Source organism: Pezoporus flaviventris, unplaced genomic scaffold, assembly GCF_033815535.1.
Source record: "Pezoporus flaviventris isolate CSIRO_AGI_PZ_B2104156 unplaced genomic scaffold, CSIRO_AGI_Pfla_v1 ptg000096l, whole genome shotgun sequence".
Taxonomy (NCBI): domain Eukaryota; kingdom Metazoa; phylum Chordata; class Aves; order Psittaciformes; family Psittacidae; genus Pezoporus; species Pezoporus flaviventris.
The window spans coordinates 1,654,698-1,676,126 of record NW_026892644.1 but is presented as its reverse complement, the minus strand read 5'-3'; the positions used below and the strand labels follow the sequence as shown (position 1 = coordinate 1,676,126).

At 40.5% G+C, this 21,429-nt stretch overlaps 1 protein-coding gene across 1 annotated transcript; it reads right to left on the bottom strand.

Moving 5' to 3' along the window:
- Nucleotides 1–348: 348 nt before the first annotated feature.
- Nucleotides 349–20,966, bottom strand: MRPS35 (mitochondrial ribosomal protein S35). The gene is made up of 8 exons (XM_061476319.1): nucleotides 20,804–20,966; nucleotides 19,127–19,167; nucleotides 18,192–18,359; nucleotides 17,737–17,797; nucleotides 16,463–16,602; nucleotides 10,371–10,480; nucleotides 9,687–9,756; nucleotides 349–857 (listed from the first exon to the last, which is right to left on the bottom strand). Exons 1-8 carry the CDS (start codon nucleotides 20,949–20,951, stop codon nucleotides 579–581), a joined length of 1,017 nt encoding a protein of 338 aa, XP_061332303.1. The 5' UTR covers nucleotides 20,952–20,966; the 3' UTR covers nucleotides 349–578.
- Nucleotides 20,967–21,429: the final 463 nt, after the last annotated feature.

Below are 21,429 nucleotides of genomic sequence, written 5' to 3'. Positions count from 1 at the left end.
TTTCTTGGCCTTTACAATGACAACCAAGAGAACCTCACACTGTTCAGTGTGCTTCAACACCTCTCCAAGAGTTAAGCTACTTAGGCAGTATTATCTTCATTTTACAGACAGGGAGAACAGAGAGAAAAATGACTGACATTTGAAAAGCCTTTAGAAAATTTAGAGTTCTTAACTTTCAGACTCTAAATTAATGAACTAGGAACCCAAGTAATTTCATTGGTTTTGACATGTTGCTCTAAGTTATATGCCAGAAGTAGTTGTGTGAGAAGTCAGTATGTGATTAAGCTGCGGTCTGAACCAGGATCTCCAAAACTAAGAAAGCACAGAATAGAATCTTCAAGTCACCAATAAGACTCAAAACATACTTTATTCAAAGAACAGAATTCATGGACAAGACAATTATGTTTACAAGAAAGTCCAGTGGTAAAGAAAAACCTGATTACTATTGAAGTTAACTTTTCATAAAGTTTCGTATTTTTGATTAAGGCTCTGGATAAATACATAACCATATCATACTGAAATATTAACCTAGTAGTTTAATACCTCCGTAACAATCAGGTGTACCCCTGCAGAGTCTCTCATGGTAATGCTTGTATATTCAATAGTTTCTTCACAGATTCCTTATACTGAGACATGTTATTTTCTGTTTCACCTTCATTTTTAAGTGCAATTACAGAGTTTCTGTAATTTTTAACCACTTCTGATGCAAGAAGCTCTTCCTTAGTTACACTACTGACATTCTCTGAGGCTTTTATTCGAAGTAGGGTATCCAAGGCATTTTTCTGAGAGCGGCTATTTTCCCAAATATACTCTTCCATGTCTTCCTCAGCCTTCTCACTCTCCCATGTCTCGGTTTTCTGAAAGAAAATATACATTGTCTTAAAAACTATTCAAGACTGAAACAAAGCTACAATAATTGGAGGAAACTTATCTCTATACCAGTTCACTTTAAAAATTACGTTCGTCATGGAACATATTTCCCCTCTGAAGTACAGAGGCTTGTAACTGAAGCCTCAAAGTTCAAAAGGTGCCTGTATGCCATACATTTTCTGTGCAGAATTAGTTTCTTTCCTCCCACTTAGCAAGTTCTTTATGTATCTGGCAAACATAACTAGATGAGTCAGAATAGGAAAAAAAACTTATAGACTAGACATGATGAATAACAACAAATCATCTAAAAGTAATAATTTTAAATTACCCTAAATGCTCAAGCTTTGGAAGTAGCCACCTAGCTATTACGTTCCTAGCATATCATTTTCATACATTTACGCTGGCTAGAAGATGCAACTCAAGACAGCTCATATCGAGTAACCAATGATGAGGGACAGCAATCCTTCATTGTTTGGGAAATGTTTTAATTGTGACTCGTCTGGAAAAGCACCACCAATCAATCTATTTCCTCTTCCTGCAAAACAAACTGCTCCTCGAAAGAAGCTCTGTCTGCAAGGCGCTAATTTTTATCTGATCAGTAATAGTAGACTGGATACTGGGGTTATTTAATCTGGGTAAGGGAAGACTCAAGGGGGGACCTTATTGCTCTCTACAAATACTTGAAAGGCGGATGGAGCAAGTTGGGGGTTGGTCTCTTTTCCCAAGTAAGGAGTGATAGGATAAGAAGTGACAGCCTCAAGCTGCACCAGGGGAGGTTTAGACTGGATAACAGGAACAATTTCTTCACTGAAAGGGTGCTCAGGCATTGGAACAGGCTGCCCAGGGGAGTGGTGGTATCACCATTCCTGAAAGTGTTCAAAAACCATATATATGAGGCCCTTAGTGACATAGTTTAGTGGTGGACTTGGCGCTGCTGGAGGAACAGTTGGACTTGATGATCTTAAAGCTCTTTTCCAACTGAGCTGATTCTATGATTCTCTGAGAAGATGAACACAGAACACATCAACCCACTTCCTGTAAATACTTGGCTTCTGCAGCTGCTCTTCATAAATTTTGTGTGTTTAATTTTTACTGTACTTTAGTAAATAAATATGCTTTGTAGATATATCTGTATTTTTATATAACGTAGACTGTATATTTATTTGCATATTTATAACTATTTAGTACTTTACTGGTGTAAACAGAGTATCCTTATTTCAACTATATAAGAATCACAATTTGAAATAGCTCTGGTGCTCACGTTTTTCTTACAGTTGTAGAAATCATATCTAAATAAAAATTACGTGTGTCCTGGAGTAATCATTTATATCATATGGATAGATGGATTTTATTTTTTAAAATCCCCTGCCAGAAAGGGCTCTGAAGTAAATTTTCAGCTAGGCTATGCAGAGTCCAAAGAGACCTGGCAATCATGAGAGGGATGGGTTTCTTTTTGCTTTGGTTTTATGGGAGTGGGTTTGGGGGTTGTTTTTCATTTAAAATACTCTGTCTACTAGTAACAAGGATGCTGCAGTCAAACCACAATATTTAATAACCTTTAATTGAGACCCAGGGTTAATTTTTTTCATACACACCTGTGTGCTTGGGTGTCTCTATGTGAATTTAAAAATACTTTAACAAATGCTGCATACTGCACCTGGTAAACGGAATCGCTTGTCTTTTAAATCTCCAAGTCCAAATGTTTAGTCAGAAACAGTGATTAACACTGCTAAAAGGCTCATATGACTGACATTAAAGCCTGGACATAATACAACACAGAAGTGAAAGAACCTCATTCAATATTTAGAGAGGGAAAAAATAAAGGACCGCCTGTATTGCTGAAACAGTAGTGGAACAAGTAGGTATAGCAGAGTATCCCTTGTACTTTTGAAAAATACTGCAATTCAGTGTGGAGATTTAGACAGTTTTAAATTAACTACATCATCCTGGTTTACATATCCCTTGTTTATGTACATAATGGCTATCCACAACATTTTCTTCCTAAACTCCAAAAGGATTTTAAAGCAAAAACTTCTCTCATAGGGATAGGGTTTCTCAAAAGTAAGGGAATATGGGTGTTGCTCCTGGTCACTCTCTGGACCAAACTCATGATGAAGTTCAAACAAAAGATCACTGTGAGACTTTTAAACACCTTTAAGTTATAGTAGAGATAGAAACTAATTACAGTTTCGACACTACGTTTATCTCTTCAGGAAAATCCTTCTCTGTACACATTAACTTACAGGATTTTGGAGATGCATGCTGATAAACAGATTAAGATTTCCCTCTCTCTTTTGAGTGATACAGAGTAAGGTTTTAAAGGAGGTCAAAGAATCTCTTCAGTATTTCTTTCTTGGAATCCGTCCCAGTGGAATGGCGTGTCAAAACTGATCTTAAAATAAAAGCTGACTTCTGGGGAAAATGAGGCAGGAAGGGATTTGACAGTAGGGGGAGATTTCAAAATCCATTCCTCTGCCCTGCTACAAAAAGCTAGTATCCATTGCTGCAATGTTGGTGGCCATGCCTCAAAATGAAAAGTTATCCTACTGTACACAAGTCCAGACATACATCACAAACAGGAAACTGAACAGAAACCAGATATATGCAAACTGACTGTTATTGAGCAAAACTTAAATACCTTTCCAACCAGATTTACTGCAAGAAAAAAAATAAATCTGGAACTATATATTCATTTGAGAAAGCACTGTAGGTAGACAAGCACCTATGAACTGAATAGGGGAAATGTTACAAGTGTTGTAGACATTATTTAAAGTATTATGAAGAAAAATAATGAGACAATGGAAGAAACTTCAAAAATGAGTCTTCATCACTCAGTTTTGTTATTTGCCCCCTGCAAATTTAAAATGCTACTGAACACTGCACAAAGTGTCTTACAAATGAGAATGTGTCTGTGAAAAAGGGAGTACAAGTGTGCCATTGTGTGACATTTTTCTAGAAACCCCACTTACTGAATGAGGTTAGAAATCAATAAAGTATTTTTCTTCAATGAATTCACTTAAAATGATTGTTTCATTCTACCACATGTAAGACACAATCTCAGAAAGTATTAACCGACCTGGCTGAAGATACACTAAGCTGATAATTTCAACTGTTTCTCGTATCAAAACTTTCAGTAAGATCTGAGGAGGTGGGAAAAAAAAACCCAACAAAATCACCAGAAAACTTTTCATATATAGTCAAAGAAACTAAACCTGTTACTAAAGAGGCACGGAAGATTTTTTTTTTCTTTTTTACACTTCCAAGTGCAAATAGAATTTTTTTTTAACGTCATAAACCACGTAAGGATTCGTTTCAAATAAACCCTTTTATGCTACAGTTTAAGACAGTTATTTTGTAAGGTTTACAAGCCTTTATAATGTTTAATCTGAAGTGCTGACACAGTATAAATCAGTCCTCTGCTGTTTCTTTGGGGAAAAACGTATTTTAACTAGAATTTGTAAGTGGCACACAAAAATCTTCAAGGCAATTAAAAACATGACTCATAAGTCAATTTCCTTGTCAATGGTTTGACCACTTAAAAAATTAATGCTGTTTATGTTTAGCAAGACCAAGTATTTCAGTGTTTGTTTTGCTGTTTTGTTTCGTTTTTTTTTTCTTCAGGAGAGGCAAAGTCCTTTAAGTTGCAAGTCAGATTTCAAACTCTATAGAGCCTGGAATAAACACAGCAACAGCACAGGGTAGATAGATCCTCTAGAGCATCAGGGTGTCACAAGAAATACTGTGAAGACTAAACATTCCAGTAAGGTACAAATGCAAAACAGAAAGGAGAACAGGCAGAGAAGAAAGAGCTTTGCCTCAAAAAATATTGAAGAAAGAGATGCTGTCGCACTTAATGATAGCCACAGGCTTAATCTCTAGTTCTGTCACTAATTTAAGTGTCCTCAGAGGTCAACATCATCTAGATTACCTTTTTATAAATTAAGGACAGCACCCCACTTCTCTGGTCGAAGTGGCTGCATGTACTTTCTAGAAAATCCAGGCTTCTGACAGAGTCATTTGTAAGGTATTTCTCTAACTCAGGCTGTAAGATTCTGATCTTATGGAGTGTTTTGTTACGCCTGATAAGACTTCGTTTCACTCTGACATTTAGACTGAAAATTAAACACCTGTAAAAAACTGTATTTATGCTTCAAAAAGGTGTCTTCTCAAGCAACTAGAAATATGGGCTTGAACACAAGGTACTGCACAAAACCTACTATAGTCTGAAATTCTACAAAGACAATTTTGAAATCAACCTTTTCCTTCACTGTTTTATCCTTTGTGGTTCCAGGCAACCATATAAAAAAAAAGTTTAACCTTTTTTCACTACAATGCAGATTCCCTGTCAGCAAAACTTTTCCCTTTGATTTTATACGTTTGAATTCAGATCACCAGAGAATATTTATTAAATTTAACATCTACTGTGCCACTTAGCTTTATCTCTTCTGACTCGCATTAGTGATGAAGCCTTGGGTTGTCAGTTTTTGAGCATTGGTGAGTGCAAAACGAAATTTAATACATACTTCAAAACAAAGTATATATTACAACATTTCCAGACCACCCTTACTTCAGCTTCAGTTTGTTATTTAAACCATATATAATGACATGCTGAGAAAGAACGCTATTGTAGGAAGGGCATAATTATATCACATGCTTCATTATTCTAAGATCTCAAAGTCAGGAGATTTACACTAAGCAGTCTTCAGTTATACTAAAAGGTGCCCAGAGCTCTACATCTTTCTATCCCAGGTACATGCTCTGATCACTTGGCTACAGCCCTCATTTTCATTCAATGAGCCTTGAATTTTCTGCTGCCCAGGGAGAATTGCTTCAGCAAGACTTCATATTTTCTCCTTCCACCCCCTATCCTAACCAATGTGTCACAACATCATGGGTGTTCAGAACATAAAGTATACTTTTGAAACCTAAGTAGCCAGAGACCTGCTTAGGTTTCAGAAGTGGACTTGTACCCTTTCACATAATTTAGTCTGAATTACAAGGTAAAATGCTGTGGGGAAAACTGCAAAATTCTACTGTTACAAAGTTCTCCTGACACAACCTGAAGTGAAAAAAGAAATGTGCTTACTCGTAATGGTTTAAAACGACTGTAGATGAAAAAAAGACAACACAATTTAAGTGCTGACTGGTCTAGAGAGAAGCTACATAATGTATTTTGGGCTTATCACCAATGGATATGCAAAAATATTCATTGAGCTGCATGCATACACAGACTCCCCACCCCAGCAGTGCCTTGCAGTTGAATGCTCTACTTAGAAAGGAATGCAAAAGAAATGTGGGACAGTTCCCCCAAATTCATTCTAACTGCACAGCTTTGGGGTTCACAGATAAATTCTACTCAAGTCTCTAGTGCCACTCTGTCCATTCTTCAGGTCTACTTCAACTTCCCTGTCATTTCATTTCAAGCACTATTAACTCCTACAATTTAAACACAATGCAAAGAGATGTACCCAGAACACCCTTTGGCTATTAACTGTACACATTCAGCAGCCATTTTCTACATATCCCTACTTCTATATTCCTTCTTTTTTACTGTTTTTAAATCTTGATTCTTTTTTACCAGACTCCCGTAACCACATTACTGGAAAAAGCAAGAGTTCAGAAGTGTGTACAGCACTACTCCATGGTTATTCTTGGTATGTTAGATTAGACTTTTTACTTCAAGAAACACACTGGAGAACAGCTTGCAACTTCTATCCCTTTTATAAGCAGTGTAAATGATTTTCCTTCCTGGGAAATTAACTTCCTGCTCCACTTGTTTCTCCTTTCTGCTTTCAACTTGTAACAGGACTTTTACTTTTTAGCGATAAACTATTAATCTGAGGAGTCTGAAGAAATCAGTTCATGATCTTTTTAACCACTTGAGGGCAGCAAACTCTTACTTTTTAAACACCACTTAAAAATACATTCAGGTTTAGAAGATGCTACAGCATTCAAGAAGCACCATGGTTTAAAGACTGGCGAAATACAAGAGCTTAAGTTGCTGTTTAACAATCTACCTAGTATTCATTGATTAAATAAATCCAGGCACAATCCTAAAGGATAATTTGAAAGGAATCACAGAAAAAGTCCAAAGAAGGTAAACTCAATCCTTACCATATTGCACAAGTCAGATTATCTACTGAACACATTCTAAACCCAAATAGAACACAAATATTTGATTAATAATCTGAAAACAGGATGCAACAGATTCCTGAACTACTTGGATGCTCCAGTTTGTAACTAATAAAATTATACATCACTAGCAATTAAAATATAATTACACTTGAAACTACACTTCCTGATTTATAACTGCATACAGTTTTTTCTTTTATATATTCACATCTTCACTGGTTCACAAAATTTAGTAATCCATTATTAAGATAGATCATAGAGTTATGCCACATGTAAGAGAAACAGGCAAACTTTTCAGGACTGAGGACAAAATTTACATGCAGTCAGCTTTTCTTTCACTTAGCAAGAATGGAACACCGCCCTCATCTTTTTCTTGAATTCCATCATGCACATGCATTAAAACAATGTGGCATTACTCTGCTGGGAAAGTTATCAAATCTTGCAATCAGTTGTGTCAAAAGTATTGATGTTACTGACTACACGGAAGGCCACTTCCCATCCATCCCCCTCCAGCATTAAAGTTTGCACAAATTAAAATAAACCATACATTGCTTGCTTATGGCTTACAACATGTATCAGACTATCTTTCAGCAAGTTATTACAAGGCATTGCCACTGATCATGGGAAAAACAGACCAAACAAGCAAATAAAAACCACACAACACAAAACATGTCAGACAAAATTAAAAAATCATGTCTCAGGAGACCATTAAGTTTTCATTGAAATCAAAGACAATTACAAGTGATCAATGAACTCATCAAATATTAACATGGAAGTTGAAAGGTGACAAAAGGGCAAGAGACTTGTGCATATTCAATACACATTGAACATGCACACAGCAATATCACATAGCCATGTCTTCCATCACTAAGTAATGCCAGAGCAAAGGACAGATGTGGTGTTCATCTGGAATTAATAAAGCAAGCAATGTATAGCTCTCTTGTCATTGCTTAATACTGGAAACTGATCTGGCATTAATTTAAAATTTGTAATGCAATGTAATGCTGTTTGGGAGAAAAATATCCATGCGAACAAAGCACTTGAAATCTCAAGTAAATATAGCTTTTAAGATGTTAGTACAACCTGAATTTAATTTGATGCATTCTACAATTACAAAATGTATCCTTCAAGGCAACTTCCAGTGAAACAGAAATATAGCTCATTCTCCTTATGTTTTTTTTTTATGTTATCACTGCAAAAATCAAAATCAAGAACGCTAAAATTCACAAAAATGCTAAATACGGAGATTTAATTAAAATACTATAGAACAACTGGAAACAGGAAGAGTTAATTTTAGTAGCTAGTCATCTAAAACTTAGTTAAAAGAATACTTCTGTGGAAATATACAGATGATGAAGGCTTTCACTCTCTATCTCTGTGTGTGACTAATGAAGTATTATTATATAAATATTACATATAAATATCTAATGTGACTAATAAAGCATTACATTTAAGCAAAGTCAATTTATCCAAAATATAACTATGGGGTTTCAACAGTACTTTCATTTTGGACTGCTATCCTGTCTTCTGTTAAAAATGGCTGTAAAATTGTGGAAGGCAATACTTATAACCACCACGATTAACCACAAAAATACAGGAGACAAATCTGAAGAACTCACTGTAAGAAAAAGATCTGTGGTCTAAAGATATCTTATTATATTTAGAGGACCAAAGAACTGCAGTAAACTATCAATGAACTGAAGTAATATCTAACATTTACAATGGATATTTCACATGCATAACCATTTAACAAAAACTACTGGAAAAAATTCCAAACACATCATATCTGGAATGATTATAGAAAAGTTTACATTACACTTGCCTTGACAAAAATATTTACCTAAAGAGTTACAAGAATTTTATGTATTTTTTAGGACACTAACTCAGATGTAATGAGATCCTAAGAATAACAGAAGTGTGGGAGGATGTCCCATTTCTGAGCAAAAGGGAGCTCAGAAAAGCAGCCCTTCCTTACTTCTTCCAGCTTGAGGGAAGAGCATTTAAGAAGCAGAATACTTCCAAGTTACAGCCACGATTACTGCAGCTTAGGAAAAGCCCATGACAAATTCTAATTAACAGATAAGAGTTTGGAATCGGGCAAAATGTAGATACTGTGCTGTTAGCTTTCATAGCTTTAAAGCTGGTAATACACCCCCCTCTGCTTCTTTGGAATAGACTTGTTTTCATCCTCTAAAACTGTCACTGCTGAAAATGCATAGATGACATGATAATCACAGAGTACACCATTTCTCTGGATACACTTAATTTATATTTGAATATTGTGTATAGGCAGCCCAACATGCTGGGTATATTTAGGAATCCTGAGAATTAAGGCATTTGCTGTTAGGCTCAGGGTCAGTTTTAGACTCGTTGTGAGAACAAAGTATTGGGAAAGAATCTCATACTAAGGTCAAAAATTAGAGACCTTCTGAAAATAGGCAAACTATGCATACAAACAGGATAGCATTTGCGAAGTTAAAAAATAATGTACCCTAAGCTGACTGGGGAATTGAGATTCAAACATAAGCAACTTAGCTTGGCTAAATCTGAAGAAAAGTGAGGTGGAAGAGGAAAAAAAATCTAAGATAACTTACTTGAAGCTGCACACAGTCATGGAACTTTTTATAACGGATGAGAGAGCATGCATGCGCATTAGAGAGCAAGAGTTATTCACAATTGCTTACCCAGGATTCATGGTACAAAACTGTGAGGAGGTGTATGCCATAATCATAGTTCTGTCTTCTTAGTGGACACCTGAAAGTTCAAAAACAAAGCTAGTCTTTCTGAAATCAAGCCACTGTAGCATACTTTTGAATGAAATGTTAACATTAAAATTTCTGAGTTTCAATGTAGGAAGCTTAGGAAGTTTGTGTTTGATTCACATGCATTTCTGAATTATACATAAACAAGAATAACATAATGAAGGCATGAGTATTAAGAACAAAGAAGAACAGGTATCTGCAAGTCAGCAGGAAAGTGTACAACATGCAAGAGTTTACAATCTTCAGGAAACATTAAAAACCTGTTTGCCCTCTGTGCCAAAGTGGAATCCAACATAAGGGAGCCTGAACTCCCCTAAAAAAAGATTTATTTTCTTCCCCCAGATCTGAATGAAGGAGCATGACTGGTGAAAACAGCTATGAAATACAGTTCAGAACAGACCTAGCCAACATTTTAAGATGAAAAGTTTCCGTCAATGTAGCTGTAAGTCAAAACGTGATCACCAGTAAATTTTGTTGGGCTAAGACACAGTCCTGTAAAAACAGTGTTTTTTTTTTAAATTAGTAATCAAAACCTTTTGCTGAAAAAACACCCAGCCCCTTCTATACTGTGACTACAGGCATGTTCTTTCCTTCTTGTAACCGTACCTGTCTGTTGTAATTGTGAGGGTATCTGTATCCTTACAGTACCGCTCTCCTACAAGTTTAACAAGCTTCTTCTTTGCATGGTCATCCAAATTCAAGTTTGAAAGTTTAACCTTCAAGCACAAGAGAAAACACCTTTAATTACTGAATAAATCCAATCTTTGCACCCGGAAAATATTTTGAGATAGTTAGACACATGTTTGATCAAGAACAATTAAATACGCATTTGCAAAATTTCTTCTGATTGCATCACATCCAAAGTATTAACACAAGGCAAGTATAATATGAATATTCAAACAATAAATTTCTTTTCATCCAAATGTCAAGAGTGGCTGAGGGAGAATATTTCTACTCAAACTTCTTTTTTTCAGAGCAAAAAAAAAGAGCTGTCAGTTCAGTCTGTAGCTGTATTGCATATTTACATGTACTTCACACAGAAAAAATAAATCCTTAATTGCTTTTTTCTCCCAAATACAAATCAGTAAAGTTAATACTAAGATATACCAAAGATCTTTATTACAAGCATCCAAAAGAGAAAGACACCAATTCAATAGACATCAAATCAGAAACCTCAAAACAATTACTGGGAGTTAATTAGAAGTATGCAAAGATGCACACAGATGACAATATAATGCTGATCAAACAATAATGTGAAAGGCTTGTCTTCTGTTCCAATAGCAGGAAACCCACAAACACAAGATAAACAACAAAGGACTATTATTATTTAAAAAACATCCTCCCCCCTTCAAAACAAACCAAAAAAACCCACACAAAACCACAACAAACTCACTAAGTTAGTCTGACACTAGTTTCTGTGTGCAATAATGACTATGACAAGTAAAACAAGCTGGTTTTAACTATCTGCTTACATAGTAGTAAATAAGAAGGCTGAGGACTTTAACAGTCTAAATATACATGGAATTGGAAATGTGAGTTTCAATTAAGTAAGAGTTGCTGAGGAATATTAAAAACATGAAGACCTAATAGTAGTCTCTTACTAATTTGCATACAAATTTGTGGAACCTTGCTCTTGGACCATAGATCGGAATTAGGAGACAAACCCAGAAAGGCTAAACTCTGGTATGCAATGACTACAAGGGGATGGTGAAGTTATTGCTAACAGTGGTGTGAAATGTCTATTTAAGTCAATGACAGACTATACTAAATTTCAGCCCCAAAGGTGTCACAACATAAAGGGAAAGCAGAGACTCCTACAGACAAAATGAACTACTACAGCTCATACACACACAGTTACATAGTATGCTAGAGATTGGAAGGGACCTCGAAAGATCTAGTCCAATCCCCCTGCCAGAGCAGGAACACCTAGATAATGTTACACAGGAATGTGTCCAGGTGAGTTTTGAATGTCTCCAGGGAAGGAGACTCCACAACCTCCCTGGGCAGCCTGTTCCAGTGTTCTGTCACCCTCACGGAGAAGAAGTTTCTTCTCAAGTTTAAGTGGAACCTCTTGTGTTCCAGTTTGTACCCATTACCCCTTGTCCTATCATTGTTTGGCACTGAGTAGAGCCTGGCTCCATCCTCATAACACTCTCCCTTTATATATTTATAGACACTAATAAGGCCACCCCTCAGTCTCCTCTTCTCCAAACTATAGAGACCCAGCTCCCTCAGTCTTTCCTCATAAGGGAGATGCTCCACTCCCTTAATCATCTTAGTTGCCCTGCGCTGGACTCTCTCCAGCAGGTCCCTGTCCTTCTTGAACTGAGGGGCCCAGAACTGGACACAATATTCCAGATGCGGTCTCACCAGGGCAGAGTAGAGGGGAAGGAGGACCTCTCTCGACCTACTAACCACCCCCCTTCTAATACACCCCAGGATGCCATTGGCCTTCTTGGCCACAAGGGCACAGTGTTGACTCGTGGTCATCCTGTCGTCCACTAGGACCCCCAGGTCTCTCTCCCCTGCACTGCTCTCTAACAGGTCGTTCCCCAACCTATACTGGAACCTGGGGTTGTTCCTGCCCAGATGCAGGACTCTACACTTTCCCTTGTTATATTTCATCAAGTTATTCCCTGCCCAACTCTCCAGCCTGTCCAGGTCTCGCTGGATGGCAGCACAGCCTTCTGGCGTGTCAGCCACTCCTCCCAGCTTAGTGTCATCAGCAAACTTGCTGATAGTACACTCAATTCCCTCATCTAAATCGCTGATGAATAATATTAAATAATACTGGTCCCAGTACTGACCCTTGAGGCACTCCACTAGTTACAGGCCTCCAACGGACTCCGCCCCATAGACTACAACTCTGGCTTCTCTCCTTCAGCCAGTTTGCAGTCCACCTCACTACCTGATCATCCAGACCACACTTCCTCAATTTAACTGTGAGGATGCTGTGGGAGACTGTGTTAAATGCTTTGCTGAAGTCAAGGTGGACCACATCCACTGCTCTGCCATCATCCATCCACCATGTTATTTCCTCATAAAAGGCTAAGAGATTGGTCAAACATGATTTCCCCCTGGTGAAGCCATGTTGACTGCCCCTCATAACCCTTTTACCCTTGATATGCCTTAAGATGGCACCAAGGATAAGGTGTTCCATCACTTTCCCAGGGACGGAGGTGAGGCTGGCCGGTCTATAGTTACCCGGGTCCTCCTTCTTGCCCTTTTTGAAGACTGGAGTGACATTTGCTTTCCTCCAGTCCTCAGGCACCTCTCCCGTTTCCCAAGACTTGGTAAAGATGATGGAGAGTGGTCTAGCAATGACTTCCACCAGTTCCCTCAGCACCCGCGGGTGCATCCCATCTGGACCCATGGATTTATGGATGTCCAGATTGCTCAACTGGTCTCTAACCCATTCCTCATCGACTAAGGCAAACCACTCCATTGACCTGACTTCGTCTAAGGTCTCCGGGGTACAGGGCTCTTCAGGACTGCCTGCAGCAGAGTAGACAGAGACAAAGAAGGCATTCAGTAACTCTGCCATCTCTGTATCTTCTGTCACCAGGGCACCCATCCCGTTCATCAGTGGGCCTACATTGCCTCTGGTGTTAGTTTTATCTGCCATGTATTTGAAAAAGCTCTTTTTGCTGTCCTTGACCCTTCTCGCCAGGTTTAATTCTAAGGAGGCCTTAGTCATCCTAGCTGCCTTCCTACATCCTCTAGCAGCAGCCTTATATTCCTCCCAAGTGGCCAGCCCCTCCTTCCATGACCTGTAAACTCTCCTCTTCCACTTGAGCATACCCAGCAATTCCCTATTTAGCCATGCAGGTCTCCTGGCCCTCTTCCTTGACTTTCTACGTGTCAGGATGCTCTGATCTTGAGCTCGGAAAAAGCAATCCTTGAATGCCAACCAATTATCTTGGGCCCCTTTACCTTCAAACAGCCTTGCCCATGGGATTTCCCCTAGCAATTGCTTGAAAAGGCCAAAGTTTGCCCTGCTAAAGTCCAGGGTTGCAATTCTACTTGCTATTCTGCTGGTCCTACCACACAAGATCCTGAACTCCACCATCTCGTGGTCGCTGCAACCAAGGCAGCCCTCAACCCTTACTGCTTCGACCAGATCCTCCTTGTTAGTGAGGATGAGATCCAGCAGCGCTCCTCTCCTGGTTGGCTCATCCACCATTTGCAGGAGGAAGTTATCATCCATACACTGGAGGAACCTCCTGGACTGCGGCTGGGTTGCCGAGTGGTCCTTCCAGCAAACATCAGGGAAGTTAAAATCCCCCACGACGACCACGGCCTGTGACTGTGATGCCGCTCTCAGCTGCCTGTAGAAGGCCTCGTCAACTTCCTCACCCTGATCTGGTGGTCTGTAACAGACACCCACAACAGTATCGCCCCTGCCAGCCTGCCCCTTAATTCTCACCCACAGACTCTCAACTCGCTCATCATCTGTCCCTGGACAGAACTCGGTGCATTGTAGTTGCTCCCGTACATAAAGAACAACCCCACCACCCCGCCTGGCTGGCCTGTCTTTCCTGAAAAGGACGTAGCCCTCCATGACTATATTCCAGTCATGTGAGCTGCCCCACCACGTCTCTGTAATTGCCACCAGATCATAATCTCCTGACTTAACACAGGTTTCTAACTCCCCCTGCTTATTTCCCATGCTGCGCACATTGGTGTACACACATTCCAGTGAGCGAGCTGAGCACACCGATTTCACCCTAGGATTATAGGAGGCCTCCCAGTCTTCATCAATTCTGGAGTGCTGCCCCACTGGGGCAAGCCCAGCTACAACCCCATCCCCCTTCAAATCTAGTTTAAAGCTCTCCAAATGAGCCCTGATAATTCGTGCCCCAGCATCCTTTTGCCTCTGTGAGATAAACCTTTCCCACTTGTCATTGTCCAGACTGGTGCCCTATAAAACCAGCCGTTATCAAAGAATCCAAAGCCCTGCCTGTAGCACCAGTCTCGAAGCCAATCGTTTATGGACTGAATTTTCCCATTCCATCCCACATCATCAGTGGAAGATGGAAGGAGTGAGGAGAAGATCATGAGCCCCAGACTCTTTCACCATCCGCCCCAAGGCCCTGTAGTCTTTCTTCATCCCCCTCAGACTGCGGGAAGCAGCTTCCCCCTCACCTGTCTGGAAGACCAGCAGTGGGTAGTAGTCTGTCAGGTGCACCAGGTTGGGGAGTGCCCTAGTGATACCCCTGATCCAGGCTCCAGGCAGACTACAAACTTCCCTATGATGAGGGTAAACTCTGCATATCGGGCCCTCTGTTCCTCTCAGAAGGGAATCCCTACTACAATGACCCTTCTTTCTTTCTTATCAGAGGCAGTCCAGAGGTGCAAAGTCGACCGCCTTTTCCTATGTGGCCTTGTAGGCTGGCCTTGCACCACATTCTCACCTACCTCTCCTTCAAGATCCAGGGCCTCAAACCTATTACGGAGGGACACCTGGGGAAGCAGGGCAGGAAGGGGGGAGGGTTTCCCACGACGCCGAACTGGGACTCGCTTCCAGCCCTCGTTGTCTTTTTGGTCCCCTACCTCTGCGCAACAGCTACAGGGCAGGGGGTGTCTCGGGCTATCCCCCTCTGTGTGAGAAGGCAGGGGGTTCTTCCCCTTTTGGGGGCTATCTCCCTGGAACCGTTCCAACTGGCACGCCAGGGAGTTGCTCCACCAGTCGATCTCCCTTTCACACTCCCTGATGGTCCTCAGCGTCTCAACCTCCTCCTTAAGTTTTGCAAACCAGGCTAAGCAGATCTTCTACCTGCTCACACCTCACGCAGGTGGAATGCTGTCCTCCCTTCCCCGGCAGCAGCAGGCTCTGGCACTCCCTGCATCCAGAGACCTGAACAGCCAGTTTGGGACGGGGTCTCTGTCTGAGTTGCTACAGTCTTCTTACTGCAAGCTCTAGTGTTATGAGCATATGGTATCATGCAGTATTTTAACTTACATACTGACAAGAGTAAGAACACAACTATCACTGACCACACTGCTGCTGCTCTTAAGATAGGCTCAAATCTCATCTTGAAAACATGTTTAACTATGCAGCACAATCCTATCTTTACTACCATGAGGGCAGGCAAGCACTGGAACAGCTTGTCCAGAGAGGCTGTGCCACCTCCAACCCTGCAAGTTTTCAAGATGCAGCCAGATGAAGTCCCAGGTAACCTGGTTTGATCTTACACCTACCTTACTTTGAGCAGAAGGTCAGACTGGAAAACTCCTGAGCTCCCTTCCAGCCTCAAGTATCCCATGATCCTATGATTAGAAGGCTGCCTCTCCTACTGCATACACGCTGATGCCTGGAGGCTTGCCAACTCAATACATACTAATAGTACCACATTCATATGACCCATTTTTCAATACCTGTGCACTTCTAGAGTCTATAAATTAGGAATGAAAGAGTCTAAGCAAGACATTGAGTACAAAGGCACTTACAGACCCTTCTATAAAGATTCTTCAGAAGCTACAATATTTTGTTTATATATGAGAGCTTAGTCTTCACTTATAAACACACATCCATAATCTTACAACCTCAGTTCTAACATGCTTAAGGAAATCCACTGTTTTTTATTCAGACATTCAGTAAATCATTTCCCTCATTTCCTTACAACACATCATACTTGCACTAAGGTTTTGGGGAAAAAAAAAAGGCTGTTAGGCTTTTTACCAAAAATACTACTTACTCTTAAAGTCACCACTCTTGCTTTGGGATTACGAATAGATGTCCCTGAAGACACATAATCTGTTGTTTCAATTTCAATAGGAAAATGCTGTTCACATTTCTCATCACTGTCCAAAGCACTTGGCCATTCAGTGCAGAAATCTGCATAATAAAGAGAAAACACTCTAATACCTGTTGGCTTGTTTGAGAATTTTGCAAATTTATTGCAATGCATCTTTTAAAAAGTTCTATTTATAGAAACTGTATTCATTTAGATAATGTCAGAGCCTCTGCTAAACTTGCTCCAGTATTTCAATGTCTTTCTTTGTACTGAATTCCCCAAAATAGGACACAATACTCCAGGTGCAGTCTCACAATTGCCAAATAGAATCACAGAATGATTCAGGTTGGAAGGGACCTTCAGGATCACCAAGACCAACCCCCTGCCATAGGCAAGGACATCTTTCACTATATCAGGCTGCTCAAGGCCATCCAACATGGCCTTGAATAGATCCAATGATGAGGCACCCACAGCTTCTCCAGGTAAGCTCTTCCAATGTCAACACCATCATTGTAAAAAATGCCTTCCTTATGCCCAATCTAAATATCTACTCTCTCCCAGCTTAAAATCATTGCCCTCTGCCCCGTCACCACAGGACTGGGTAAAAAGCCTCTCCCCATCTTTCTTATAAGTCCCCTTTATATACTTAAAGGCAATAATAAGGTTCCCCCAGAGCCTTCTCTTCTCCATGCTGAACAACCCCAGCTTTCTCAGCCTTTCTTCACAGGAGAGATGTTCCACCCCTCTGGTCATCTGTGTGGCCCTCCTCTAGCAGGTCCACATCCTTCTTGTACTGGGGATCTCAGAACTGGATGCAATGCTCACGAGAGGGAAAAGAATTACTTTCCTGAATATGGTGACTACACTCTTGTTAATAAAATCCAGTATGTAGTTAGATTCCCTTGCCACAAGGGCACACAACTGACTCATGTTCAATTTTCAAATACCCACAAGGCTCTTCCACAATGCTTCTTTCTAGCTGTTTGCCCCCATCCCATGCTTGTACTGTTACTCCATTCCAGGTGTAGGACTCTATACAGCAACAAGCAAGCATACAACACTATCCAAAACCTGACAAATAACCAGCTTCAGAGGGGGACCATGTCTCACCTTCTATTTCATTGCACATAGTTACCTTTTCCATGGTCTTAAAATTCTGAGAGATGATTTTTAAAAACAGTAAAAATAACAAACAAACAAACAAACAAAAACCCAACAACAAACCAAAACCTCACCTTTAAGAGCTGCACAGTGTTTCTTAATTGCAGGAGGAGTAAGATGCAAAAAATTGGGAATCTGAAACAGACATATTAAGAGTTACCAAAATAATAGCTCTTTGTCTGTTTATAAATAAAGGGGCATTACTGAAACCTGATTATACTTTCAACTTTCATTAAGGCAGTAGAATACCCTTAATAAAATATTCAGGTAAGAAGACTATTCTCCAGCCCAATTTAACAAAAGACTTAAGTTAGCCCCATTACAAAGGTACAGGCATGATAGTCGTAAATAAGTTTCCTGATGTGGTTCATTAATTACACTTGTATTTGTTACCATTTATTATAGAAATTAAGAGTATTATCCTATTTAATAAAAGAAAACAGTATCCAATACAAATATTCCAATCAAGGCAGCACAGTCTTAGTGAATAATAACAAAAGTTAGCACATACCAATGACATATGTCTCACCTTCAAAAGTTCTAAGTTGCCTTCTTTTGGTGGAGGTACTCCTCTCTTCACCGGGTAACCCATTCGAATTGGGAGAGGCACAGAGGCAGGTTTAAACACAGCTGCTGTTGGATAAACACTGGTCCAGTCCTGATCAACAGCCATCTTCTCAGTTCTGGGAGGTATATGCTAATAAATTGGAAATTATAAAAGTCTGATGGGAGACACTTTTTTTTGAGACAAAGCGGAAGCAACACATGCCCCAGTTATTTCAGGAATAAATTTCCATAGCTAGAAATTTCAAGACACCTTTACATCAAAGGTTAGTATTCATCTGTAAAGAAATTTTTAAAAGACAGCCTAGGCAGCAGGTCTTTCCCAATCTTCAACTGCATTTTATTTCAGAAATGCTTAGAAAGAAGTACATTTAGTATGTCCCAGGCCCACTTTCACTATTTGCTTTCAAAAATCATACCTAATACACTACTTTTGAAATTTTTATGTGGAATAAATAAGAAAATTCCTAGTGATTAAATATTCAGGTGTGAATTTTAATTCTACTTTTAAAAAACAATTTCACTTATGCACAAAACAAGATGTTTTAGCTATGCCAGAAAACAAGCACTACAAATCCTGTAAACTCAAACTAAAACCAACATTAAAATGTCTGATTTTATTTTAAATGCAACTTTAACTTACTTTTAAGACTTGCAGTAAAAAGTGTTAATACAGACTAACTGTTTGCTTGTTACTGTTAATGGTTTTGCCTTTATAAGAACATGGAGTGAAAACAGCTGGGACATTCAAGAAGCCAAGTGCTGGCTCTGGGATAATCACAGTGGATTGTTTCACCAGGCTGTGACTGCAGAAGGGGTTCCTATACAAACTGTTAAGACATACAGCTTAGAAAACTTTTTCAAACACCTCAATTAAGTGCAAACAGTTTCAGTGCTTACTGATCTTATGAACTGTTGTGTCCTGCCTCTTCTTGCTAAAGCTGAAAAAAAAGAAAAACATTTTCAATACAAACTATTATACTCTAATTTAAACACTTTCAGACATCTCCCTTCTAAAAAAAGCCCAAACAACACCAAAACAATGTGGCCTTTATAATACTCAGACAAACAAAGGTGGATCTGATTATAATTATTTTCAAGTATCCTGTTTCAACTTGGGATTTGTTTGGTTTTTAATTATTGCTACATTACAATACAGTATGTATTCAGCAAAAAACACTGAAGGGGATTTGGAAGTGGATGTTTGGGTTCTTTCTGCCCCATTAATTTGGCTTCCACTCCTACCCCACATAAGCCTTTGAAAGGCTTGTGAATTTCAGTTATTTTGTTTTCCTTGTCTAAGTACTTTATAGATACAGTTCTGTTTCTCCTCTTTTTCCTATATACAAATCTAAACTGAAGAATACATATGGGGCTCTTCAACAAGTAATACACAAGCATTCTTTTACCCCTTTATCTGTTGGTTTTTGCAATGCTTTCAGACACACTTCATCATATCAATCTCATTATTTCTGTTACAAACACCTACAATTTCAGGGCAGGAGACATTTTACTTCTGCAGTGCCACATCCTCCAACATCAAACATCTCTTACAGATCACTTACAGATCCTTTCTGCCCACCCACCCTTGGGAAGAATGTTGCTACAACCCTGGCAAGCAAGTTTCCATTTGACCTTAGAACCTCCTGAAGCTCCAGTCTGAGGCCAGGCATGACATCAAATGTTTAACATGAGTGCACATCCCATAACAAACTGAAATTCTTATTTGCAATACCTAAAACCAGGCAATATGCTGCAGGTCCACCGTAATCCTGAGTGTCCACCTCTGAAGCCCCCAACGTAAGACCTGTTGGAGTGACTCCAGAGAAGGCCACAAAGATGCTTCAAGGGCTACAGCACTTCCCCTATGGTGACAGGCTGAGAGAGCTGGAGCTTTCCAGCCTGGGAAACAGAAGGCTCTGGGGAAACCTCATAGCAGCTTCCAGTGCCTAAAGGGGGGTTGCAAAAAATTTGGAGAGGCCCTTTTTTAAAAGACTGTGTGAAACAGGACAAGGGCAAACAGCTTTAACCTGGCAGAAGGGAGATTTAGATTAGATATTAGGAAAAAATTCTTCACTATGAGGGTGGTGAGGCCCTGGCACAGGTTGCCCAAAGAAGCTGTGGCTGCCCCATCCCTGGCAGTGTTCAAGGCCAGGCTGGATGGGGCTTTGAGCAACCTGGTCTAGTGGAAGGTGTCCCTGCCTGTAGCAGGGGGTTGGAACTGGATGATCTTCAAGGTCCATTCCAGCCCAAAACAGTCTGTGATTCTATGATCCTTTGAATCTAGCAGTGTCTAGCAAACATCAAGTTGCTTACTTCTGTCTTCAGACTATTCACAACATTTGCACTGCCAAAATTCATAACCTTTATCACAAAAGACTTCAAAGATAAAATAAACCCTCTCCTGCAAATATTTGCAAACAAAACGCCTTAATCAGAGCGGCCTGTAGCCGGGAAGGAAGGAGGGCCACAGGCCTGAGCTCGCCGCCCGCTCCCGGAACCCTCCTACCCCGGAGCCCCCAGCCCCATACGGCTGCACCCCTGCCGCCACCACAACGTACGCCTGGTTGCTCTCACCTTCCCCCTGCTGTCCTTCCTTACCGCTCACCGCAGGCGCGGAGGAATAAGCCGCGGCCGCGAAGCGAGACGCGACCACAACCAGCCCGCGGCACCGGGATAGCACAACCCAGCAACCACCTAAAGCCGCGCCACTGACAGGCGCCATCTTGGGAATTGCCGCACACAAGCTCCCCCCACAGCCAACCTCTCGTCACGATGGTAGCCGGCTCAGGCCACACCAGCTGGAAAAGCGAAGGGGAGCAGTTCCCCGCCCTCAAGGAGGATAGGAGCGGAGCGTGCTGCGGTCAGCGAGGGAAGGGGAGGTCCGGACCCCAGAGAGGCTCCAGGGGCGGGACGAAACTATGGGAGTAAGCTTACGACCCCAGAGAGCGGGCTGTAGGGTCGTGGTTTGCTCTTGTGTGGTGCCTCCGCCATCTTAGTGCGTGTAGTTCCCGCCCCGGCTGAGGGTGCCCGGCGGATTGCAGGCTATGGCCGGAGGGAAGTGATAGGGGTTTGTGCGGGTGTCTCTTTTCACTAAGTCAGTTTTTTTCTCTTGCAAATAAAAATTCAATTTCTCAGTCCCTGAATGCTCTTTGTATCATTAAAACAGGGACTAGCTTCGCCAGCTTACTCTGAAGCAACTT

What these genes read in the sequence shown, in the direction of transcription:
- MRPS35 (XM_061476319.1), bottom strand. Translation starts at nt 20,951, where the DNA reads ATGGCGCCTGTCAGTGGCGCGGCTTTAGGTGGTTGCTGGGTTGTGCTA. An exon ending in CAAGAGTGGTGACTTTAAGA is followed by an intron (nt 10,481 to 16,462) that starts GTAAGTAGTATT and finishes TTGTGCTTGAAG; the next exon opens with GTTAAACTTTCAAACTTGAA. An exon ending in CTCACAATTACAACAGACAG is followed by an intron (nt 9,757 to 10,370) that starts GTACGGTTACAA and finishes TTGAACTTTCAG; the next exon opens with GTGTCCACTAAGAAGACAGA.